Consider the following 20,816-nt stretch of genomic DNA (forward strand, 5'->3'; position numbering starts at 1 on the left):
ATTTTAACAAATGTGTGCTTTGAAATCCTTTCTCCGGTATTTCTGCCTTCTGTGAGACACCTGTTTGCTGAAAAGTACCCTTTCCACCACTTAAAATGTTCGTACGGGGGTGCTCTTTCTGAAATTGGGTCACTTCTTGGGGTTTTTCCTTTCTGGGGACCTCAGGAAATGTATTTAATGTGACATGGCACCTAAAATCCATGTCTGTTTATTCAGGCCTGCAATAACCAGTTTTTGCACTTTGCCTGTAGAGACCTGCTGTGCGCCAATACAGCAGGCTACAAGCACATATGGGGTGTTTTCAAAAAGGGGAGAAAATGGGGAACATATACTGAGGTGCATTTTCTCCTTTAACCCCTTGTAAAAGTGTAAAATTGGGGTCTGCTAGTAATTTTTCATTGTTACAAATGTTTGCTTTGAAATCCTTTCTCCAGCATTTCTGCCTTCTGTGAGACACCTGTTTGCTGAAAAGTACCCTTTCCACCACTTAAAATGTTGGTACGGGGATGCTCTTGGGGTTTTTCTTTTCTGGGGACCTCAGGCTACAAGCACATATGGGGTTTTTCCTGAATGGGGAGAAAATGGGGAACACAACCTGGGGTGCATTTTCTCTTTTAACCCCTTGTGAAAGTGAAAAATTGGGGTCTGCTAGTAATTTTTCATTTTAACAAATGTGTGCTTTGAAATCCTTTCTCCGGTATTTCTGCCTTCTGTGAGACACCTGTTTGCTGAAAAGTACCCTTTCCACCACTTAAAATGTTCGTACGGGGGATATTTTCTGAAATGGGGTCACTTGTTGGGGTTTTCTCCTTTCTGGGGACCTCAGGAATTTATTTAATGCGACATGGCACCTAAAATCCATGTCTGTTTATTCAGGCCTGCAATAACCAGTTTTTGCACTTTGCCTGTAGAGACCTGCTGTGCGCCAATACAGCAGGCTACAAGCACATATGGGGTGTTTTCAAAAAGGGGAGAAAATGGGGAACATATACTGAGGTGCATTTTCTCCTTTAACCCCTTGTAAAAGTGTAAAATTGGGGTCTGCTAGTAATTTTTCATTGTTACAAATGTGTGCTTTGAAATCCTTTCTCCAGCATTTCTGCCTTCTGTCAGACACCTGTTTGCTGAAAAGTACCCTTTCCACCACTTAAAATGTTCGTACGGGGATGCTCTTGGGGTTTTTCTTTTCTGGGGACCTCAGGCTACAAGCACATATGGGGTTTTTCCTGAATGGGGAGAAAATGGGGAACACAACCTGGGGTGCATTTTCTCTTTTAACCCCTTGTGAAAGTGAAAAATTGGGGTCTGCTAGTAATTTTTCATTTTAACAAATGTGTGCTTTGAAATCCTTTCTCCGGTATTTCTGCCTTCTGTGAGACACCTGTTTGCTGAAAAGTACCCTTTCCACCACTTAAAATGTTCGTACGGGGGTGCTCTTTCTGAAATTGGGTCACTTCTTGGGGTTTTTCCTTTCTGGGGACCTCAGGAAATTTATTTAATGTGACATGGCACCTAAAATCCATGTCTGTTTATTCAGGCCTGCAATAACCAGTTTTTGCACTTTGCCTGTAGAGACCTGCTGTGCGCCAATACAGCAGGCTACAAGCACATATGGGGTGTTTTCAAAAAGGGGAGAAAATGGGGAACATATACTGAGGTGCATTTTCTCCTTTAACCCCTTGTAAAAGTGTAAAATTGGGGTCTGCTAGTAATTTTTCATTGTTACAAATGTTTGCTTTGAAATCCTTTCTCCAGCATTTCTGCCTTCTGTGAGACACCTGTTTGCTGAAAAGTACCCTTTCCACCACTTAAAATGTTCGTACGGGGATGCTCTTGGGGTTTTTCTTTTCTGGGGACCTCAGGCTACAAGCACATATGGGGTTTTTCCTGAATGGGGAGAAAATGGGGAACACAACCTGGGGTGCATTTTCTCTTTTAACCCCTTGTGAAAAACAAAATTGGGGTCTGCTAGTAATTATTTTATTTTCACAAATGTGAAACTTGCAGGATAACAGGCCGAACTGGGTGGACAGATGTCTTTTTTTGGCCTTATACACTATGTTATTATGAAATGCTTTCTCAAGTATTTCTGTCTTCTGTGAGACACTTGTTTGCTGAAAAGTACCCTTTCCACCACTTAAAATGTTCGTACGGGGGATATTTTTCTGAAATGGGGTCACTTGTTGGGGTTTCTCCTTTCTGGGGACCTCAGGAATTTATTTAATGCGACATGGCACCTAAAATATATGTGTGCCAATTCAGGTCAGCAAAATTCATATTTAGTTGTTTGACTCTAGAGCTTTGCCATGCGCCCGTTGTAATTTTTCAATTTCACAGCCAAGCGTTTCCTAATTCTGTGAATAGCCCGATGGGTCAAAGTGCTCACTACACACCTAGAAATATTCCTTGAGGGGTGTAGTTTCCGGAATGGGGACACTTTTTGGGGGTTTCCACTAGGGGTACCTCCGGGTGTGTTCAATTGCAAAATGACGCCTGTGAATTATTCCGGTGAAATCTGCCTTCCAGAAGCCACCTGGTGCAGTATACAAGCACATATGGGTTACTGCTGTAATCAGGAGAAAATGGGCAATAAATTAGGGGGTACATTTTCTCCAGTTCCCCCTTGTGAAAGTGAAAATTTTTAGCCTAAATTAAATTTTTCTGGAAAAAATTGCAATTTTTAATTTTTGCTGCCAATTCCATGAATCACCGTTGAGAACAAAGTTTTCACTACACATCTTGAGATATTCCTTGAGGGGTGTAGTTTCCAGAATGGCGTCACTTTTTGGGGGTTTCCACTCTAGGGGTACCTAAGGGTGTCTTCATATGCGACATAGCTCCCAAAAGCCAATCCTGTAAAATCTGTCCTACGACAGCCTTATGGCGGTACTTCCCTTTTGAACCCTGCCATGCACCCATACATCATTTTTTGAGCACATATGGGGTGTTTGGCGTATTTGGGGGGAAATGGGGAGCAACATTATTGAAATGGCGTTTAATCATGAAATGAAGTGTTGTCCACTTTTGGTCAATTGTGAGGGAACAACCTTTCTACTCCAATCACTGCTTTAGTTCCCTATGATCTTTTTTTCTCTCCTAACTTTTCAATGTATTTTATCTTGGATGACATTTTGGGGCTTTGGAACCGATTACTCAAGTTAGGGTGGGTTCACACTAGCGTTAGGGATTTCGTTATGGCTTTCCGTTATAACAGGGTTATAACGGAACATAATGGAATCCATAAGACGGAAGGGCGGATCCGTTTTGCTGCCCATAGACTTTCATTATGACAGAATGCAGAACGGACGCCTTTAAGAGGCATTCCGTTTTGCTTCGTCCTAATAGAAGTCTATGGGAAAGCATAACGGATCCGTCTGTCGACAGAACTTTGTTTTCCGTCTTGCATAACAGGAGCCAGACGGATCCGTTTTGATTCCCATAGACTTCTATTAGGACTTTTAAAGGCGTCCGTTTTACATTCCGTCATAATGCAAGTCTATGGGCAGCAAAACGGATCCGCCCTTCCGTCTTATAGATTCCGTTATGTTCCGTTATAACCATGTTATAACGGAAAGCCATAACAGAATCCCTAACGCTAGTGTGAACCCACCCTTACAATGGTTTCAACATACAATGGTCGTCCTGGAACCAATTAAAAGGGGTTATCCAATATCACAAACAGCCCTCCCATGTGCCGGGCCCCTCAGAGGGAATATACTTACCCCACTCCTGGTCCCCGCACTGCCGCCTCTCCCTGTACACGGAAGAAAACATCCAGTGTCGGGGGGGGGGGGGAGCAGGCAATGGCAGAAGGGGACGAGCCTCTCTAGCAGCCTCTCTAGCATCGCGGGTGATGCTAGGGAGGCTCATCCCCGTCTGCTATTGGCTGCTCCCCCCCCCCCCCCGACACTGGATGTTTTCATCCGTGTACAGGGAGAAGAAGCGGCGCAGGGAGTGGGGTAAGGCCCCTTTCACACTAGTGTTGTTGGATTCCGGCAGGCAGTTCCGTTGCCGGAAGTCCGTATGCAAACTGATATCATTTGTTTCCGGATCCGTCTGACAAATGCATTACAATACCGGATCCGTCTCTCTGGTGTCATCCAGAAAAACGGATCCAATATTTATCTTTTTCACAGATTTAAAGGTCTGTGCATGCACAGACCGGGAAACCGGATCCGTTTTTCCGGAACCCTTCGTACCGGATCCAGCATTAATAAATTTCAACAAGTGTTTTTGCCGGAGAAAATACTGCAGCATGCTGCGTAATGAAGACATCCTGATGCATACTGAACGGATTGCTTTCCATTCAGAGTGCATTAGGATAAAACTGAAGCGTTTTTTTTCCCGGTATTGAGCCGCTGTGGCGGAACTCAATACTGGAAACGCTAGTGTGAAAGTACCCTTAGAGGGTAATAGATATTTGTCTCATTTCTTCATGGGGAAGAGCAGACACTAAGGAGAGTATTGGAGCTTTTTCTATTTACAGTCATTCTGCTAAACTTTATTAACATCAAATATCAGTACAGACATGTTCCGCACACAGAAGCTGCTGATCACATGACCCGTGCGCTGCCGCCTCCTGTCTATCTATGTCTAGCGGTCATTACTAGACGCTAGACACGTGACCCCATCCCAGGTGTTCCTTTGCCAGGATGACGTGACGTCATCTTCGCGCGCCTTCGTAGTTGTCCGTCCTAAGCTTTAGACGTCAGCGTCCCGGTCACCTCTGTGTCTGTCTGTCAGGCCGGCATGTATCGAGCGCTGAATCCGTGCATACGGCGGGGGGTGAGTAGCCTGCAGAAGAGGCTTGTTGTACCCGTCCTGGCAGTGTTATATAATAATGTTATGTCTCCCCTGTTCAGTCCTCCGCCCTGCGCAGGCTGCTGAGTACTCTGGTTATTGCGGAGCATGACACACAGCAAGTGACACCTATCACCCTGAGTGCAATCTCTGCTGCCAAGAAGCTGGGAGGGGATGTGACCTGCCTGGTGGCCGGGACCGACTGCTCTCAGGTAGGTTCTCCTGCAGATCCGTCCATGACCTGGCTGGGTCGTAGAGCCTGGATAGTGCCCTTCTGTCCCAGTGTGGCAGCATTTACATATTCGTGCTTGTCACCAGCTTTCTTCCTGCTCATGTGCTGGTACACACCCTGCCCCAGTCTCAGTTCAGAAGGCCTAGTTCACACTGAGTTTTTTTTTTTTTTTTTGTAAAAAGCATTTGCATAGCGTCTCTCAGTTCCTTTCCCCTCTTTACCTGCTTTTGACTGTGAAGAGGCGTTGTCCGGTTGACGCAGCCCCTTTTAATAACCGTGAAACGAATTAGGTTTTAATAGACAAATTCACTCCAAGGTACATTGATCACTTATAGTGTTGAGCGAACTTGTGTTTTAAGTTTGGCGTCTAGGGTTCGGGTTATCGAAGTATCCCGTTATGGATTCTGCTACCACGGAATTTAGAATCCATAACGGGATACTTTGATAACCCGAACTTTAGACGCCGAACTTAAAGGGACTCTGTCACCACTTTCTAACCCCCACTTTTAAAACTATAGTTCTGTCCATGGAGCCCCTGTGATTTCAATGGTGTTGTTATATGCGAAATCCGCAGGCTCGTTTTGATAAAAAAAGCTTTTATCTAACCTGTCAGTCATGAGGATAAGGTGCCCAGGGCGTTTCTCCCGGTCTGAACATGCCGCCGCCGCCGTTGGTGCCCAGCTCCTCCTCTGCCTTGAATTTGCGCCGCCTGAATGTCAAGAAATACGCCTCCAGCTCTCCCTCAGTCCCCCCTCCTTCTTTTCTAAGATCCCGCGCGTGCGGCAGTGTTCGCGTTATCGGGAGGTTGAGCGAAGTGCGCATGCGCACTTCGCTCAATGAGGCTGAATCGTAAAGTCTGCACGGGCGCATCAGGCACAGGCCTGTGCGCACGCGCGAAATTTTGGAAAAGGAGGGGGGACTGAGGGAGAGCCGGAGGCGTATTTCTTCACATTCAGGCGGCGCAAATTCAAGGCAGAGGAGGAGCTGGGCACCAACGGCGGCGGCGGCATGTTCAGACCGGGAGAAACGCCCTGGGCACCTTATCCTCATGACTGACAGGTTAGATAAAAGCTTTTTTTATCAAAACGAGCCTGCGGATTTCGCATATAACAACACCATTGAAATCACAGGGGCTCCATGGACAGAACTATAGTTTTAAAAGTGGGGGTTAGAAAGTGGTGACAGAGTCCCTTTAAAACACAAGTTCGCTCAACACTAATCACTTACATTTAAAGGGGTTGTCCTGTATCAAAGTAATTTTTTAAAATGTTAATAATCACCTTGACATTACCTAGTAAAGTCATCCTGATGCTCTGTGTATTTTTTTTCATCCCCTTTGCCCCTATGAGTCCCTGAGGGTACTTTCACACTTGCGACAGGACGGATCCGACAGGCTGTTCTGTTCACCATGTTGGATCCGTCCTGCGGCTATTTCGCCGTGCCGCCGCTCCGTCCCCATTGACTATAATGGGGGCGAAAGGCCGCCGGACTAAAATTACTGAATGTCAGGCTTTTTAGTCCGGCGGCTTTCGCCATGCACCGCCGTGCTGCGACGGAGCTCTGCCCCGTCCCCATTATAGTCAAAGGGGACGGAGCGGCGGCACGGCGAAATAGCCGCAGGACGGATCCGACATGGTAAACAGCCTGTCGGATCCGTCCTGCCGCAAGTGTGAAAGTACCCTAATACTGCTGTCAGTATTGTTTACATAGCAGTTCCATGTCCTTTCCGGCCACACTACCTTATGGGTCCCACAAGGCTGCGTGACTCTGCAGCTGGACCTCACGGGCCTTTCCACTCTCCCTAATCAGTATTCCACCTCCTGCCACTCATACTCCTCATCAGTATTCCTCCCCTAAAACCACCTTGTTCTAAGCCTACAAGCTGAATCCCTCCCTGCTTCCATGTATCTGCTCTCTAATAGTGGCAGGGAGCGATCGGACTGGCATGTAGAAACATGGGAGACGTGGTTAGCACCCATACTGTAGCACATTACATTCATTGCAAATGACCATGGGAGGCGGGCACTATGCTAAATAGCATAGTTTTCTGCTTCCAATAGAACCTCCTTCTACTCGGAACTCCTAATAACGCTCCTCTTTGGCTGGTGACGTCATCGGGAGAGGGCGGCGGTTCCTTAGTGAGGAGAGTTCCCTCCTCCAAATACTGCCTCCTTCTCAGACGAACGCCCTCTGTGCCCGGTGATGTCACAGGAGCATGGTTTAGCTCTGACATTTCCCTCCTACCGACAGCCTGTTTGCTAGCTCCAGAACGCTCCTGTGTCCTGGTGACGTCACCGGGCTCCTTGCTAAGCAGAAGAAGAGGCTTAGCACACCAGTAAGGAGCCCGATACGTCACTGAATCTTTGAAAATCTGAACTTCCAGCGGAGAATTTATTAAATAAATACAGTTGCTTGTTGTACCCTTACCACAATGTCCCCAATCCCGGACAGCCCCTTTAATGGTGTATAAATACTGTACAACTCTACAAAAATATATGTGGAGGTGACTGGATCAGCAGACAGGAGGGTTACGTGGTAAACTTGACTTTTATTATTATCTCCTAAGTTACGCGTTTCAGGTCCGGAACAGCACCTCCATCAGAACTTCTTTGTTTGAAGAAGGGGCTGGTCTGGCCCTGAAACTTATGAGATAATAAAAGTCGAGTTTATCACGTAACATCCAGTCTGGACTGATCTGGCTGCGCCACTGCTGATCCCGTTAACTCCGCATTTACCTACCTGGCCCTGCGTGTCTGGCTGCACCAGCTACCGATTCATTCATCTCTGTTGGGTGTTGCGTTCCCATGCACATCATACGGTCCTACTGATGCGCTGCTCTCCCTTTCTTTTCTTATAATGCAAAAATGTTATTCACACATGTAGACATGTCATGAATCATTTACTATTTGATGTATAGGACTTGTTACACCTACTGCTTTATTTCCTATTAATGGACATATGCTGATCAGCCATAACATTAAAGGGGTTGTCTGGCCTTAGAGCCAACAACTTCTATAATCCACACTTGAACATATAAAAAGCAGACTCTCCTGCCTGCAGTCCCTCTACTGGTCCATTCCCTGCAGCTTCCTGGTCCCCATGGGACAGGAAACTGCTTGGTCGCTTGACCTCGGCAGCCAACCACAGGTGTCAGTGGTCACATAGGCTTGAATGTTATGCCACAGTTTCGAGGTAGAGCGATGGGACTGTGGCTAAGCAAGTCTGCTTTTTTATGTTCAGGGACATAAGTCCATACAGTAGGGGTTGTTAACTCCAAGGCTGGACAAACCCTTTAAGGCCCCTTTCACACGAGCGAGTTTTCCACGCAATGACGTGAACACATAGCAACTGCACTGAAGCCTGGCCCATTTGTTTCAATGGGTCTGTGTAAAAAAAATTCGCGCATCAGTTCTGCGTTGCGTGAAAAACACAGCATGTTCTATATTCTGTGTTTTTCACGCAGCCCTGGCCCCATAGAAGTGAAGGGGGCTTCAGTGAACAATGCATTGTGTCAAGATTGAATGCAATGCGTTTTTCACAGATGGCTGCTAGGAGATGTTGTTTGTAAACCTTTTAGGTTTTTTTTATCACACGTGTAAAAAAAACGCATCAAAATGGATTGCACCCGCGTGGAAAAAACTGAAACCCTGAACACAATTACAGACAAAACTGACTAAACTTGCTTACAAAATGGTGCGAGTTTCACTGAACGCATCCAATGCCAGTCCGTATCGTTCATGTGAAAGAGACCTAAGGGTAGATCCTAACGTGGTAGAAATGCAGTGGATCGCCATACAGGAAATCGGCAGCATTTTACCGTATCAGCAAAGTCAGGTAGATTTAAAAAAAATTCTCATCCACGCACTATGGAAAAGTGCCACAATGAAATCTCCACATAAGGTTAGTTACAATGAAGATTTAGCATCTGCAGCATGTCCGTTTGGGCCTCATGCACACTACCATGTCCGTTTGGGCCTCATGCACACTACCATGTCCGTTTGGGCCTCATGCACACTACCATGTCCGTTTGGGCCTCATGCACACTACCATGTCCGTTTGGGCCTCATGCACACTACCATGTCCGTTTGGGCCTCATGCACACTACCATGTCCGTTTGGGCCTCATGCACACTACCATGTCCGTTTGGGCCTCATGCACACTACCATGTCCGTTTGGGCCTCATGCACACTACCATGTCCGTTTGGGCCTCATGCACACTACCATGTCCGTTTGGGCCTCATGCACACTACCATGTCCGTTTGGGCCTCATGCACACTACCATGTCCGTTTGGGCCTCATGCACACTACCATGTCCGTTTGGGCCTCATGCACACTACCATGTCCGTTTGGGCCTCATGCACACTACCATGTCCGTTTGGGCCTCATGCACACTACCATGTCCGTTTTGCAGACCGCTGTGTGCACACCTCATCGCAGTGTAGACCCATTGACTTCAATCCGCATAATGTTATGGCTGATTGTTTAATGTTTTATTGCCTTTTTAATTGTGTTCTGGTTACATTTGCAGGTAGCAGAGCAGTTGGCAAAAGTCCAAGGGGTTTCCAAGCTGTTTGTTGCTCAGCATGAGGCATACAAGGGTTTTTTGCCAGGTTTGAAGTTTTAATTTGAATATCTGCTCAGGTTTTTTTGTCATACGTTCTTATCTTTCCTCATTTTTATCTCTTTGATTTCTGTATCTCTCTACGATCTGTAACTTGCATTAATCTGTATTATTAGACTTGAGAACTATGGGCCCGATTTATCATTAGCTCAAGTCAAAATAATGGAGTGAAAAAGTCGCAAATCTTTGCGCAATCACTAAAACTGCAAAAATGTGCGACTTTTACTGGCTCTGCACTATGCTCGCCAGTTTTCTGAATATGGGCGTGTTTTCTTATGTAAATGAATGTCTAGACAGATTTATTATTGTGACAATTTAAAAAGTGGCAAAGAATTGTGCAATTTCACTCCAGTGAGGACTATGCTTATCTTATGCGACTTTTTAATAGAACATGCGACTTTTTCGTAAAGACTTGTGACTTTTGTAAAGCCGCTTACTGAAGGATAAACTGCTACCGTCACATTTATCACAGTATTAAAGGACTATTAATAAATCTGACTTGGCCAAAAGTGACTTTGGACATATGCAAAGGTGGAGTAAGATGTAAGTGTAATGATAAATCTGGCCCTATGTATTCATTCAATGTTGACGTTCTGTTTTATGACTTATTTTTATTTTATTTTTGTTTGTCAGAGGAGCTGACACCCTTGATTTTGGAAACCCAGAAGCAGTTCAGTTTTAGTCACATCTGTGCGGGAGCATCCGCCTTCGGAAAGGTGAGTGACCTGTTTGATTAATAAACTGACGAGAAGTGACACACGGGTCTCACAAAGGGGATTTCTGGGTCCACAATTGATGGCCCATCCTTTTTGCTATATGTCATCAATATCAGATCGGTTGGGGTTCGCCTGTCAGCACCTCAACTGATCAGTTGTTCGAAGGGGTTGCGGTGATCGGGCGATTCTCTTCATTGTTTACGCTACATGCTGTCTACTTAGTAGGATTTTTGCGCAGAAAAACTGCAGTTTGACAAATCTCATGTACACTTGGCTTTTTTATTCAGTGCAGAAATTGACCTGTTGTGCGAATTTTAAAGTCCATAGCATGTCAATTGTTGTCTGTCGAGTGGTTTCCTCCATAGACTTCATTAGGCATTCTTTGCACCAAATTTATCAAATGACACATATTGGGGGTCATTTACTATGACTACCCTATGCCAGAAACTGTCATTAAAAAAAGGTTGCAAACCCCAGGTTAGCAACTTTTAAATGCCTTTGTGCTTAAATTAGCCGTGAGTTCTGTTTCTACACCACCCTCGCCACTTTCTGAAAAGGGGACATGCTGTGGGCACATACACTATCATTTAAGCCAGGTAATAGTGCAAATGATGATTGAGGAGCTAGGAGTGCAGTAGATTTCCAGAAAGATTCATGGACTGCTGGAGGATGCACCTACGCTATGACGGGGCCTGCACCTCATCATACATTAAGCATACAGGGAGAGGATAGACTGGAGTAAAACACCAGTCTTTGATAAATGACCCCCATTCTTTGTCAGGTTTGTTTTATCTTTAAACCTAACATTTTTGTCTAGAACTACTACTCCAGTTTTTCTATTTAACCCCCCCCCTCCCCTGCATAGTGACTTTGGGACTTTTTTTTTTGTTTTTGCGACTTTAAATAAAAGTCCCACTAATAAATCTAGAGTTGAAATTGTGGATTTTTGGTTAAATACAACTTATCCCGCAAACAAAAAAAGCTTTCATATGGCTATATGAACAAAAAAATTATTATAGCTATTGGAACGAGCGGAGTGAAAAACAACCACTGTCCTTCATCATCTCTGGCCCCTGTTCTGTGATATTTCCCCTACCCGTGAAATTTCCCTACCCTCGTCACTTCCTGTTGTGACACGGCCGCATCGGATATTATGTTCCCAGCTTTGGAAGGAGGTGTGCCGCACTGCGCAGGCGCACAACGACGGGGTAGGGAAAATTCACACAGAGTTGGGGAGAATGGGCCACCTAATGCACTTGCGCCTTACCTCTCAGCTGAACACCGGCCGACACTGCGCATGCCCTGGGAGCCTCACCAGCGGTTAGAGGGTAGGGAAAAATTACGGGTCAATGCTCAGGTGCAGCTAACTACTCCCGTCGGGATACACTGCGCTTGCGCACCAGCGGACGGAGATCTTATACCGAACATCCATCCGATCACCGCACCTACAGTGTGGGGGTAGAGAGATCTGATGGCCATTTGTTCTGTTAAATCTCCCTACCACTCACTGCGCACGTGCGGTGTCTGATCATCTGGAGCCAGCTGAGAGGTAAGGCGCAAGAGCATTAGGTGGCCCCTTCTCCCCAACTCTGGTGTGAAATTTCCCTACCCCGTCGGTGTGCGCGGCACACCTTCTTCCAAAGCTGGGATCGTCATGTCCGGCGCGGCCGCGTCTGAACATGAAGTGATGAGGTTAGGGAAATTTCACGGGTAGGCAAATATCACGGAACACCCCCTCTTCTGCCAAATCCCAAAGGCTACAACTTATTAACAAGATGCTGCCTTATAAAAAATTGGTGTACCATAACCGTAGGTGCCCAGGGGAGTTTGAGGATGTGGGCCCCGTGGTGTAACAACACTTTATTACCCCTGCCAACTTGGATGCTAACATCCACTGACATATATTCTGATATTATGGTAACTTGAGTGATGCAGATTATCACCTACTATTACCCTTTACTGGTTGCTGTTCTTTTTTTCTTTCACCTTATTTGTCTAGTATTCCTTTATTGTAATTATCTTCTGTTGCTCGTGGTGTAACATGGCTTGCTTTTTAAATAAACTGAATAAAAAAAAATATATAATCACCCTTTAAGTGGCGCCCACTATTCGGCCACCATCTTAAAATGGAAGGGATGATCAGGAGTTTCAGAATGATGCAGATAGTCCTGTAAAATAACGAATAGTGAGGGCAGCTATGTTGTATACCTTCATCATTCACTTTTAGGTTTAGAATTCTTTTAGCGCTATTTACAAAGTTGCTTCATTTTTACTTGCATTAATGTAATAAAATGCTGTATACAATAACCTTCATGATTGGATATGTGTAAACTTGATAATGTATTTTCCTTGTCCGTTGCTTTGCAGAGTTTACTACCCAGAGTAGCGGCAAAGCTTGACGTGTCCCCAGTGTCAGATGTAATAGACATTAAGTCACCTGATACATTTGTAAGGACAATCTATGCCGGTAAGAAACCTACTCTTTTTAATTCCTTTATTTTTTACAGGTGTAGCTTAGGTGAGGGCTGCAAATCTTGAAGCCGGTTATTCCACGATAGTGTAAAAAATGAAAATCAGACATCATATAGTATGTGACAGTCTTTCTGACAAAGTTAGAGCCAGCCCTATACCTCCTATGGATCCAGAGGTCTCCTCATGTATTTGTCAGTCTGCTTGGTTTATTTCAAGCTGGCAGCTCAGCGGGTGTGTCCTTTTGCTGCAGCTAATGGCAGCTGAAGGATTGAACGGAGCATGTGCGTCCACCTCACTCAATAACAAACAGCAGGTGGTGCTATACTGATGGATTTCATTGAAAAACTCAGTACCTATGAATACCTATGTAATTACAAATCTATTCAGATCCAGGTGCTGTTTTGGAAAATGTAGAATATTTCACGTGGGACAACCCCTTTATCATTGGATCTTTTGATACTATTTATTATGTTATTATGTGACTAAATGCTTACTACGTACTGTAATTTTCTGGTAGTAAATTAATTTTTCGTTCCTTTTCTTGTACTGCATTCACAATTCTGCCTCAGCAGGGTCTCAGATCTGAGACCTGCTGGGAGATTTCTGAAGCCTGTAGAATTGTGAAAAAAAAAAAAAAATATATATATATATATATATATATATATATATATAATAATAGAGATTTTTGTAATTTACACTAAAATTGATTATGCCTTATGATGAACATGGTTTCAGTAGTTTTATCATTATTTTACATTAGTGCTTCTTTATGCTTTGTTAGCATGGCTGATTCCACCCACTATTCGAGAGAGAAAGTTCCTATCTACCATCTGCATGGAGTTTGTATGTTCTCCCCGTGTTTGTGTGCGTTTCCTCCGGGTATACAGATTGGTTAAGCTGGAGTTTGTGAGCCCCTGTGGGGCAAGCACTAATGTGAATGATGACCATCTCTGTACATTGCTGCAGTATATGTTGATACTATATAAAAGAAAAAAATAACATTTTTGAGGATTTGTTATAAAAGTGATAACTTGTTAAAGGGGTATTCCCACCTGGATATTTCTGGCATATCAATAGGCTATACCTTAAAATGTCTAATAGGTGTGTGGATCCCACCTCTGGGACCCTTCTGTATCTAAAAAAATTGGGCCCTGAAGTGAATGGGAGAGCAAGTTGCACATACATGTCCATCTTTCCATTCACCGGTAGGACTTCCGAAAGGCTATTTTTGGAAGCTCCATCGCGGTGAGAGGTGGCCGTGAACTGTATGTTTGGATGGTTCTCCATATGCTGGAAAAGTCAGAGTGCGCTAGCAATCAATGTCTGGCGTGTTCTCCGTTCACAGCGGGGGCTCCTTCTTGAAATAGGAGCAGGTTCCAGAGGTGGGACCTGCCCCAATCAGACATTTGTGGCGTGTCCTTCCAATGTGCAATAAATGTTGACAAGGGAACAACCTATTAACCCTTTAAGGACCTCTGCCTCATGCACGGCGGAAGTTCGGTCCCCAAACATGGCGCCCGCTCGCACATGCAGTGGTCGCCATAGCAGCTGGGTTTCTGCATATATTTTCCCCTTCAGATGCCGTGGTCAAATGTGACCATGGCATCTGTGCAGTCCGGAAGCGGAAGTCGCGCACTCCGCTTCGGTAACAGCGTTCCCCTGCTGAGATCAGGGAACCTGTTACATTGATCTAATAGGCTGAAGCCTTAAGCAGGCTTCGGTGCCTATTAGATGACTATACCAATACAGGCCACCAGGTGGCAGCATTTTATTGATATCGTGCAAATGAAGTGTTCAATGGTGTCTATATAGACATCAATAAACACAATAGGCGATCTAATGATTGCCAGTTATTGTCACCCAAGTTGACTTAAAAAAAAAAAAGTTTCAATCATCCCCCTTTCCTTAAAATAAAAATACTTAAACAATAAAAAAAAATAAACATCATGGGCATCGGCGCGTGCGAAAATGCCCATACTATTAAAATACAACAATATTAATGGCATGCGGCAAATGACGTAACAAAAAAAAGGGCCAATTTGCCATTTTTTTTTCGTCACTTCAACTACCCAATAATTTTTTTTATAAAAAGTGATCAAAAAGTCACACACACTTCAAATTGGTATCGCTGAAAAGAACAGATCGTCCCGCAAAAAATGAGCCCTCACACAGCCCCATACTCATAGCTACAAAAAAGTTATAGGGGTCAGTATTAAAACACAAGAAAAAATTATGCAAGTGTGGTATTGTAACCGTACTGACCTGCAGAATGAAGATAACAGGTCAATTTTAACGCATAGTGTACAGTGTAAAAATAAATAAATAAAAACCTTTTATCAGAATTGCGTTTTTTCCCAATTTTACCCCATTTTGAATTTTTTTTTTTTTCCTGCTTCCTACTACACCGTATGCAACCGTAAATGGTGTCATTAGAAAGTACAACTTGTCCCGGAGTCCTTAAGGGGTTAATACATTCGGTTTTCAGATGGTGATCCTGAGCATCAGATCTTCATCCCATATTTTAATACTTCCCTTCTGGTGAAGCTGATTTATTGTGAACAATATCAAGTGAATGGGTCCGTAATGCGCTGCACAAATGGCTGGCGCCCTTATATTGCAGACCCACTGTTTGCGGGCCGCAATACGGGGGCGGCCGGGCAGTTGCCGTGTGCATGAGCCCTTAGGCCATTTTGTTGCCTTGTGCAGTATATAGGAGTTGCCGTCACTTTGGTCCAGTCATGTTGTTGCCCAGAACCAGCTTAATAAATGGTGATCATCAAACACCAAATGTGAAAATGTCAATGAGACAAGTTGACCAGATGTGCAGTGGCGGAATACTTTGTCCTCATACACATGGTTTGGCAAGTTTTTCTCCATCTGAGAGTCCTTCTGCTCTCTTGCTAGTTGTTGATTAACAGTGCCTTGTGAGCCAGGTCTGACATGGCAAGAGCGAGGAAAGCCGCCCAGTCTTCAGAGCATTTCTGATTGGCCGCAAAGATTTTAATGATTATATGCAATTTTAAAGTGGCTGATGGGTCCGTAGTTGTGGCTCTGGTTCCCATTTGTATTATAATAGGAGGTCCTGACACTCTGTACGTGTTTATTCTTCCCTCAATCACTGTATAGTGCAGGGAGAAGTAACCTCCGACGCTCCAGCTGTGCTGAAACTACAACTCCCAGAATCCTCAATTCACATAGAACAGCGGAGTATGTCTTCATGCTGGTAGTTGTAGTTTCACAGCAGCTGTCGAAGGTTGCTGATTCTTGGTATGGTGTCTTCCTTCTTAAAGACGTTGTACAGGTTTGGGGGGCTTTTGGCAGACTTGTGAAGAGAGCCATACTTACCTGCTTCCTGATGCTGGCTCCCGTCTCCCCTGCGCCCTCTGGCTTCTGATGTAAACTATTTTCCACAGAGCTTGGCTGCTATTTAGGGTCAGCTCCTTTATTTTAGAGCTGTGATCTGTGACTACAGTGTATCTGCCGTGTATACAGGGAGTCTGATGTAGTCCGAGACACACCTCCTGTCTCCTCATTGGCTTAGACCGCTGCTCTCTCCACCCTTGCAGCTCTTCTGCCTCTGCAGGAAGTCAGTGCGTGGAGAACTGATTTCTAGTACAGCAGATAGAGGACTATCAGGTAACTGACGCACATATACTGAGGGGATTAGGCATCAGTAAGGGGGTCGATTTAATGTCTGGTATAGTAGAAATTGGCATTTGCCATTATTAGACTATTAAATATGACCCCAGGCTAGCTTATTTTCTGAATGAAATGGTTGTTTAGCCCCTTTTAGATGTGACTAACAATTTTCTGCTTGGAAAACTATATAGTTCTCAAATTCACCCCATCTGTACATCCCCATGACCAAGTAATATCAAATGCTCTCTCCCCCACATGTCCTTTTAAATATTAATACATCCTGCTGTTCTGAGAACTCGTCACAACAACATACAATCCATGTCCTTGGGATGAGAAACCTCAGAGGGAGGACACGACACAATATCCAGCTCCACAACACAGTCCCTGGTGTAACGCTCTGGGCTGCCCGCTGCAGCTGCCACACAAATGGTGATCGTGTCATTCCCAGTGACAGAGAACTGGGCCTCAGTGCTTCTTCCCATGGTTGTTATAACCTAAGGAAAAGTTCTCTCGCTTTTATTATCTATGTGGATTACAGTATAATGTTTAAGGCTTTTTGGTGGTAGATGGGTGTCCCATGTGATCCAAAGACCATTTCATCAAAGGCCTAAATAGGTGGAAACCTTAAGAACATCATTGACAGCTTTCCAAATGCTTCCCAGTCTTCAGGGAATGAACAGATGTAATTGTGCAGCTTGTGCCATGAAAATGGATGTCGTACAGTTTACTTCTGTGTTTGGTGGAGATGCCACTGGCGCTTTTAGTAGGCTGAGGCTCTAACCATAATGTCCACCGCCAGCTGCTGCTCTGCACATGTGGCTTTTATACAATTTTTCCAGCTGTGACACTAATGCTGCTAGGTGGATAGAGAGGGAAAACTGCCGGGTGTTTAGTCTTCCCTTTCAGATCATCCATGTAATATATTCTGTAGTTATATAATTGGGACACATATCTCTGTTCACTGCAGTTGGGTTAAACGGGATGTCATTCCAAAGGGTTCACATACTTTTTCTTGCAACTGTGTGTGTGTGTATGTATGTGTATATATATATATATATATATATATATATATATATATATATATATATATTGTGTGTGTGTGTGTGTGTATATGTATATATATATATATATATATATATATATATATATATATATATATATATATATAGAAACGGACAGCACATCCAGTAGAAAAAATAAATAATATATTGGGCCACAGTGAGGCGACGTTTCGGCTCAAAACACAGAGCCTTTCTCAAGCTTGAGAAAGGCTCTGTGTTTTGAGCCGAAACGTCGCCTCACTGTGGCCCAATATATTTATTTTTTCTACTGGATGTGCTGTCCGTTTCCGTCTATCTGTGGGTAAGCAGTGACTCCCTTGGACATAGCACCTGCCGTTTATTTCGAGAATTGGTGCTGCCATATTTTTATCTATCTATCTAAACAAAAAAATAATAATAATTATTTTAATACCTTCCCTGCCTTTACAATTAATGTAATTAACTCTGCCAACCCCTTTAAGTGCTCAGTTTTTTAACTGCTGTTATTGTAAAGTGAAACCAGACATGTCTGTTCTTACATTTGTAGGAAATGCCTTGTGCACTATAAAGTGCGATGAAGCCGTTAAGGTGCTCACTGTCAGAGGCACGTCTTTTGAAGCAGCTCCAAGTTCTGGAGGCAGTGCAAGTGTTAATAATGGTGAGTATTTCTCAAAGTGTGACTGCACTTTAGAAAAAACTTTCGTTATAGTGACATATCAAAGGTTTTAACCAGTGGTTGTCTAAGTTGCTGAGACCCCCACCCTTTGCTAAAATGAGGAATTAGAAGTAAGCTGAACGCTGTCCCTCCTCGCTGCTGCAGAGTGCCTTATAGACTTTCTGTTCAGGATTTTCTATGGAGGGCTTTTGCAATGGATTTTATTTTTTATTTTTATCGGGACTATGCAATTATTAAAAATTAAATAGAAATTATTGTACTTATAGCTTAGCAATCTCAGTTTGCAACTGCTGCAAAGTAATCCTTATTATAATAGTAGGTGGGGAATTGGAATAACAGAATGATGGCTCTGACAGGGACAATAACACGTGGATAATATAATGGAGAAAAAGAAGGGTGGGGGGAAGAGGGGAATGGCAGTGCGTCCTATGAGGCGAATACTGCCATTTACACTGATACATCACCGACCGCGATGCTGCACGGCCGGCGGTGTATCAGCAGGGAGGGAGGAGGGGTGGGGGCCGGCATCTGGTGTTGTAATGGCAGTGGGGCCTGGTGCAGTCACTGTATTCTATTATACCGGGCCCCGCTCACTGTAGTATTAATAGGTAGCGTGTAGGTATGGGCGCTGTTTAAAACTATAGTAATCCTCTGCAGCAGAGAGAAATCCATGTAGTACGGTACTCACTTGAAACTCCTGTAGGCAGGCCGGGCAGCGGCAGCGTAACGTCATTCACGAAGTTGCGCACCTGCTCCGCCTGCTTCATTCATAAAGTGGGAGAAGCAGGCGCGTGATGTAGTGAATGACATTACGCTGCTCGCCGGGCTTGCCTACAGAAGTTTCAAATGAGTACCGTACTACATGGATTTCTCTATGCTGCAGAGGATTACTATAGTTTAGTTTAAAACAGCGCCCATGCCTACACGTTACCTATTAATACTAGAGTGAGCGGAGCACGGTATAATAGAATACAGTGACTGCTCCGGGCCCCGCTGCCATTACAATAATGGATGCCGACCCCCACCCCCTGTATTTGGGGGGTCATACACTAGGACACTGTTATTGGGGGACCTGTGGATGACACTGGTATTGGGGGGGGGGGGGGAGGGGGAGAATCTGTGGATGGCACATATATAGCATAAGATGCTATATATGTGCCATACACAAACCCCCCCCCCCCCCCCCCCAATAACAGTTCCATCCACAGATTCCCCACCCCCCATAACTGTGCCATCCACAGATTCTCCCCCCCCCCATAACTGTGCCATCCACAGATTCCCCCACCCCCATAACTGTGCCATCCACAGATTCCCCCACCCCCATAACTGTGCCATCCACAGATTCCCCCACCCCCATAACTGTGCCATCCACAGATTCCCCCCATACCCCCCCCCATAACTGTGCCATCCACAGATTCCCCCACCCCCATAACTGTGCCATCCACAGATTCCCCCACCCCATAACTGTGCCATCCACAGATTCCCCCACCCCCATAACTGTGCCATCCACAGATTCCCCCACCCCCATAACTGTGCCATCCGCGTTCCTACGCGCTGTAAAACGCACAACAGGCAAGAACCAATGATTCCCTATGGGAATGGTTCTCACCTGGGCGTTTTACAGCGCGTATGATCGCGCTGTAAAACGCCCGACGCTCAAACAAGTGCTTGAGCTTTTTTTTGGGCGTTTGTCGCGCGTTCCCGCACATAGATATTCGGGAACGCGCGACAATGTGTGCACGCCTGTCTCTGTATGCGCGATTGTAAACGCCCGTACAATCGCGCATACAGAGCGCTCGTTTCAGAACGCTCAGGTCTGAACCCAGCCTTATAGTACCGCAGTGAAGGGGGAGACATCTGGCTTCCCAATAAATGACCAGCAGATCTTTAGTGGCAGTACCATATGTCACAGTGTACTCAAGCACATGCTATAGTTGCGTCTTACATTATACCAATGTAATGTGCCGTTGTTTGGTATCGCCGCGTCTGTAGTGACCTGCACCACACAAATATAGTGTAAATTATACCATACGGTGAATCTTTTTGCATCACTGCATCAGAATTACTCATTTATTCTTAGTTGCCACTGAAAAAAATAACAAGTGATTAAAAAGTGTTATTTACCCCAAAATGATAGCAATGAAAGCTACACATAATCCTGCAAAAATCAAGTCCTCAAACAACCCTATAGAAGGAAAACTAAAAAAGTTATTTGTCTTGGGATGCAGTGAGGGTGTTTTTCTTGCACAAAAGTAGTAAAAAAAACAACCTGTATGTATTTGGTATCGCTGTAATCGTACTGACCTAGAGAATAAACATATATATTATTTATGCCGAAAAATGAACCCTGCAAAATCTACCGGTATAATTTAAAAACTCAGTGTCGGTATTGCTGTTTTTTCCCATCTCCCTCCCAGAAAGGGTAAATAAAAGTTAATCAGTAAAGTTATGTGTACCCCAAAATGGCGTCATTACAACTACTACTTGTCCCGCAAAAAACAAGCCCTTATACAGCTACATAGACAGAAAAATAAAAAAGGTATAGCTGATTGAAAGTGACGATGAAAAAAGGAAGAAAAACGCTTGTTCAGTAAGCCCCAAAATAGGGCTGATCACTAAG

General features: G+C 44.5%; 1 protein-coding gene across 1 annotated transcript in view; it reads left to right on the forward strand.

Annotated features, from left to right (window-relative positions):
* The first annotated feature begins 4,627 nt into the window (after positions 1-4,627).
* Positions 4,628-20,816, forward strand: part of ETFA (electron transfer flavoprotein subunit alpha) — a 54,036-nt gene continuing 37,847 nt past the window's right edge. Inside the window, exons 1-6 of the mRNA XM_044283398.1 lie at positions 4,628-4,785; positions 4,863-5,012; positions 9,561-9,642; positions 10,287-10,369; positions 12,737-12,836; positions 18,068-18,178. Coding sequence (XP_044139333.1) covers positions 4,750-4,785; positions 4,863-5,012; positions 9,561-9,642; positions 10,287-10,369; positions 12,737-12,836; positions 18,068-18,178 — 562 coding nt within the window. The 5' untranslated portion in view covers positions 4,628-4,749. The remainder of the gene's footprint in view (positions 4,786-4,862; positions 5,013-9,560; positions 9,643-10,286; positions 10,370-12,736; positions 12,837-18,067; positions 18,179-20,816) is intronic.

This window comes from Bufo gargarizans, chromosome 2 (genome assembly GCF_014858855.1).
Source record: "Bufo gargarizans isolate SCDJY-AF-19 chromosome 2, ASM1485885v1, whole genome shotgun sequence".
NCBI classification, from domain to species: Eukaryota; Metazoa; Chordata; class Amphibia; order Anura; family Bufonidae; genus Bufo; species Bufo gargarizans.